We start from the raw sequence: 5,469 nt of genomic DNA, 5'->3' as shown, positions 1-5,469 counted from the left end.
CACTTATCCATTCACCCACTCATCCATTCATTCATTCACCCACTCATTCATTCACTCATTCATTCACCCACTCATCCATTCAGCAAATTCTTCTGGATCCTTTGCCTAGGCCAATCACTCCTGGTTTTTAAATATTGGGCCTTTGTATTTCGTTTGAGTCAAGAATTTGTGATCAAAACAGCTTTGCAAGCACTTGGCCCAGATTGTCTACAAGGGCTGTGAAGTTGACATTCAGGGGCTTTAGCAGTTCCTGAGACTTGTGTGGGCCTTCTCACTCTGCTCAGTCGTCTTGGGTCTTTGGAGCCTGTCCTCATGAGGCTGTGTGGTGTAGGTGGAGGCCGGATCCTTCCTCCTGTTCACTGATGGATGGCGGCGTGGGCTTTGTGCTGGATGCTCCTCCCACTGCAGGGGCAAGGCAGCCCTTCCTGGGTGACACTTCTATCTCTAGCTGGAACAGACATTTTAGCAACTAAATACAGGTCTAGTCATTTGCTTAGGGCATGAGGAGGGCTAAGGAGGATTGTGGGAGCCGTGAGAGGGGGCCTGGGAGGTGGGAGGGGCCCTGCGTGGGAGGATCACCCCTGGACTACTTGATGTTTGAGGTCAGGGTCGGCAGTGTTTCCCTGCAGGGGTCGTGGTGGAGGTGGGAGACCTCACAGGCCAGATGGTCCCTCACTATGCTTAAGGCCCCAAAGCAGACATAGGCAGCCAGCAGATGAAGGTTGCGCGTGTTCCCTTCTAACTGTTCACAAACACAGGCAGCAGGGTGGCTTGGCCTGCTGGGATTTACTGATCCCTGCTCCAAAGGATGGGTAGGGATTGACGATTTAAGAGATGAAACTGTTACAGGGCAGGGTAAGGGCACCCAGAACCCCCAAGCAAGTCCACTTTGCATGGGTTCTTCCATCTGCCGCATCAAGACAAAACTTAACCCTGGTGCGTAAGACCTTCAATGGAAAAGAACATTAACACAGTTAGTGCGCAATAGAGAGAAGGGAAAGGATACAGTATCAGTAGTTTCCACACGAAACACCCAGAGTTACCCGGCCAAACAGGGTTGGCCCAAAGCAGGGCTGCTGAGGCCCAAAAGCTGGCCACAGTCTAAGGCACCTTGTGCTGGGTCCCACGGAAAGGGGCAGGAGAACCCTGGCAGGTCCAGGACAAAAGGAGCAGAATCCAAATCTAGATAAAAGCGGCCATTGTCATCCTCTCCATGCATCTCTGCCATGTCCCCCCTCTTTCAAGAGTCTCCTTCCATGTCCCCAAGTCCCTGGTGCCAGTCAAGGCCAAGAGGCAAGTGCAGCTCACACGTCTCTGCTCCATGTGCCTCCTCCAGGTCTCCTTCTCGCTCTCCTTCCTCCTCCCAGTTTCCTCCTTGCTCGGCTCCAACCTTCCTTGGGTGGGCAGGAACCTCCCTTTCCCTGGAGATTATCCTGCTACAAAACCAGAACTTGACTCGGTACCAGAAGCAGAACCCTCCACCTCCTCCTTGCTCAGCCAAACCTGTGCACGCCCCCTCGGGGCTGTGTTGCTCCTGACCCCCCGTGTCTCTGCAGGTTGCCTGACCCCCAGAGGACCCACGTGATGTGGGCGACCAGCAAGGTGGGTTCCTGACCTGGGGCTGTTGGGGAGGTGTTGGGGTGGTGTCGGGGGAAGAGGCCTCCTCCATGGGGGTCTGACTGTTAACCACAATGCCTTCCTCCTGCAGGACTTTGGGATGTCAGGGCTCCGCTTCGGGACACTGTACACAGAAAACCAGGACGTGGCCACCGCCGTGGCTTCCCTTTGCCGCTATCACGGCCTCAGTGGCTTGGTCCAATACCAGATGGCGCAGCTGCTTCAGGACCATGGTGATTGCCGGGGCTTGGCGACTCAGAAGCAGGGCAGGGATGTAGCCCAGCTGGGACTGGCCAGGGGCCATGGAAGCTTCTCCCAGAAGAATTCAGGGTGCTGTTTGAGGGTGACAGCTCTGGGCCCAGGCTCATACCCTACTTGGTGACTTCCTGGCTGTGCAGATCATTCCTTCACCTCTCTGAAGGAATGTTCTCTCTTTCTTTGTTTGTAAAACAGGGGTCAGTAGCAGCTATCTTGTGGGGTTCTTGTGATTTGTCATACAATTAAAATAGTTCCTGCAGTGACAGGGGCTCACCCATGTGAAGCTATTGAAAGGCAAGAACAAAAGCTCTTAAGGGCAAACTGTTATGTGGGAGTACCCCTGTTTACTGGGCTCCCCTGACCCCCAGGTTCAGATAGCAAAGGTTCCCTGTAATTGCCACCGCCCGCTGAGCTGAGAGATGCCCTCAGGGCATCATCTCACTTATCCTTTCCCAGCATCTTAAGGAGCAGGGATCCCTGGTTCTCGCTGTTGCTCTATAGGCAAGGAGAATGAGGAGCAGGCAAGACAAAATGGCGCTAACAGCTGGGAAAAAAGAAAAGCCACAATATCAAGTGTTGGTGAGGACATGGGGCCACCGGGATCTGTGCACTGCTCGTGGGTACATAGGCTGTGAGGCAACCTGGCCGTTGCATGTCCAGTTAAACATACACGTCCCAAATGACCCAGCAATCCCAATCCTGGGTTTTCCTCGTCCGGCGCCTGGTCTTTGATGGGAGGATCTATCTCTGGCTTCTCTTTCACCTAAACAGAATGGATCAGCCAGGTGTATCTGCCAGAAAACCATGCCCGGCTCAAGGCTGCCCACACCTACATATCAGGAGAGCTTGAGGCGCTGGGGATTCCCTTCTTGAGTCGTGGGGCTGGCTTCTTCATCTGGGTTGACTTGAGGCAGGTAATGCAGGTGGAGGTAGGAGTGGGGAGGTCGAGTTAGGTTCCCTCTGGCAGGTGGGGCAGGGCTAGTCACCTGCAGGCTGTTTCCTCCCCCCCCCCCAGTACCTTCCTGAGGGCACCTTCGCGGAGGAACTGCTGCTTTGGCGCCGGTTTTTGGACAACAAGGTGCTGCTGTTGTCCGGCAAGGCGTTCGAGTGTCAGGAGCCCGGCTGGTTCCGCCTGGTCTTCTCAGACAAGCCCCACCGGCTTCGCCTGGGTGAGCCCTCTGCCTTCCCTGGCCCCTCAGCACCGCATCCTTCGCTCTGCACCCCCCCTTCCGGTGTCCCCTGCGGCCCCAGCAGCCTCAGTGTGGTGGCCTCTGCCCACCCACCCACCAGCACTGCTGAGAAGCCTCGCTTCTCCTTCCCAGGCATGCAGAGGATCCGCCAGGTGCTTGAGGGCATATCCCAGGTGGCAAAAGATGCCCCTTCCTGCCACACCCAGGAGCCAGGTGACCAGCGCAGGTGAGCTGGTTGTTGTCTTTTGGCCACAAGTCTTCCAGCCCACCAGAGCCTTTGGGGCTGTCAAGATTGGTGGTGATAAGCCGCTGGCCAGAAAGATGCCCGGTGGCCTCGACTTTGAAGAACTGATGTCTGCCTCTCTGCGTAGCAGTGCCTTAAGTTCTGGTTTGCCTGGCCCATCCTTCACCCTCTCTATTAAATGAAACTAGAGAAACTGGGACGCTCTGTTGTGAGTAATTTACAGACTGGAGGAGTCGTGTCTGCTCCTACACACAACCCACAGTCCCCCCAGGATGCAAACAGCACACATAACAACCTGTACCTTCTTTTTGAGAGCACGTTTCTTCCTTTGTTGCTCAGGAAACACGTCAAAGGAACAACTCATATAATATAAAAGAGTGTAGCCTCAAAAAGCCAAAGATGCGATAATTTCCAAGCTGCAAGGTGAAAGGAGTTGATGTCTGCACGGTCAGATTGCTCTCCCACACTTAGGATGCGTGTGTCCCAACACACCTGGGATAGACCCCTGCGTGGGGTGAGGGGGACAGACCCCAGCAGGGGTCGAGAGGGGTGTCACTGTCTCCGGACTTTTCTTCCTTCTATCTGATGATTCCAAACAGTGGTGGGAAGATCTTAGGTGATCCTGAGATGTCCATGGGGAGCCTTGACCAATGTTGGCCTTTCCCCATTAAGCAGGCAAAGCTGTCTCCAGGTGCTTCATTCTCACCCTACCTTAGAGCTGTGTGGAGGGCCCTTCTGTGCCAAATCTCCTATGAAGAAGAACTCTCTTTCCTTGTACCTTTTTTTTTTTTTAGAGATTTATTTATGCATATAGGACTGGAGTACAGGCCAGAGGTACAGGTGCGGTGAGAGGAATCACCAGAGACAGAGTGGGAGCAGAACAGGAAGATCAACAAAGTACACTGCTGAGGGGAGCAGCGGGCGGATCAGGAGAGGTCTGCCGAGCCATGTGGGTCACCTCCGGAGCGGGGATGGAACTCATGCTGAAGTGGCCCCAGTTTCTTAGTGTTGTGCTTTAACCCGCCGCACCACCAGGGAGGGCCCTATCTTTAATTATTTTTTAACGTCATTGGCTACGTAGCATTCCCTCTGCCCCCTACTTCCAGGAAATGCTACTGGGACTTGTTTTACTGGAATGCCTTCAGCTTTCCGGAGGCCACCGAGAGCGGGCTCAGTATCTTCTCTAAAAACTCTGTGTCACTACTATTCTCAGGGTCCTCCTAGTAGTGGGTAAGCAGAATGTGAGTTTCTCATTTCCAGTCTCCCTGGACTGGTGACTAGCAGGCTTACAAGAACATTCCTGGAATCACTGTTGCTGCTGCAAGTGCCAGAGGGTCTCCAGACTTCCAGGGACATCCGCGAATATTTAAGCTGTAAATGACAAATTCCACTAGAGGGCGCGAGATACAGCTGGGACCAAGATGAACTTGGATCCCATAGCCAGCACCACTAACGGCTCTTAGCGTCACTCTGGCCCCGCCATGCTGTTCCTGAAAACAATCACTGTGCATTTTGACTGAATTTTGAAAGACTCCCTTTACATATTTATGACATTAGAAGACTACATCGTTTCAATAAACAAAACGAACATGAAATATACCCACAAGTATGTTTTCTTCAGTTACTCCATATTTTTTTTTCATAAAAGGGATCGTCCTTTATAGTTATATATTTTGGAAGTATTTCCTTACCAACACAGAGGTTTCTCACATTATTACGTTCTAATCATGTTTCATATTTTATTTTGTTGTTTTCAGTTTCCCACTCTTTGGAAACAATTCCAGGATGACTTTTTTTTGTTTTTAAGAGTTATTTATTTATGCATACAGAACTGGGGTACAGGCCAGAGGTGCAGGGCTGGTGAGAGGCTTCACCAGAGACAGAGAGGGGAGCAGAACAGGCTGACTGACGAAGCACACTGCTGAGGGGAGCAGCAGGCAGGTCAGGAGAGGTCTGCCACGCCATATGGGTCACCTCCTGGGCGGGGATTGAACACGTGCTGAAGTGGCTTTAGCTTCTTGGTGCTGCGCTTTAACTCGCTGCGCCACCAGGGAGGGCCCTAGGGTGACTGTTTTTGATAAGCGTTGCTAATCCATGGGGTAAACTGCATGCAGAGCTCGCTGGGGAATGGGTTCTGTAATTTTGCAATTGCAGGATACT

General features: G+C 52.7%; 1 protein-coding gene across 3 annotated transcripts in view; it reads left to right on the top strand.

Annotated features, from left to right (window-relative positions):
• Positions 1-3,868, top strand: part of ACCS (1-aminocyclopropane-1-carboxylate synthase homolog (Arabidopsis)(non-functional)) — a 13,740-nt gene extending 9,872 nt beyond the window's left edge. For 2 of the 3 annotated variants that reach the window (XM_012725675.1, XM_012725674.1), the window contains 6 exons: positions 1,557-1,602; positions 1,709-1,850; positions 2,377-2,454; positions 2,647-2,789; positions 2,891-3,044; positions 3,198-3,868. In XM_012725675.1, coding sequence (XP_012581129.1) covers positions 1,557-1,602; positions 1,709-1,850; positions 2,377-2,454; positions 2,647-2,789; positions 2,891-3,044; positions 3,198-3,295 — 661 coding nt within the window. In that variant the 3' untranslated portion in view covers positions 3,296-3,868. The remainder of the gene's footprint in view (positions 1-1,556; positions 1,603-1,708; positions 1,851-2,376; positions 2,455-2,646; positions 2,790-2,890; positions 3,045-3,197) is intronic. The other variant, XM_004682889.2, reaches the window with a different exon arrangement.
• Positions 3,869-5,469: the final 1,601 nt, after the last annotated feature.

The sequence above is a fragment of the Condylura cristata genome, unplaced genomic scaffold, assembly GCF_000260355.1.
Source record: "Condylura cristata isolate star-nosed mole 26May11 unplaced genomic scaffold, ConCri1.0 scaffold00015, whole genome shotgun sequence".
NCBI lineage: Eukaryota > Metazoa > Chordata > Mammalia > Eulipotyphla > Talpidae > Condylura > Condylura cristata.
The sequence above is the reverse complement of the archived record's forward strand: the minus strand, read 5'-3'. Positions and strand labels throughout refer to the sequence as shown.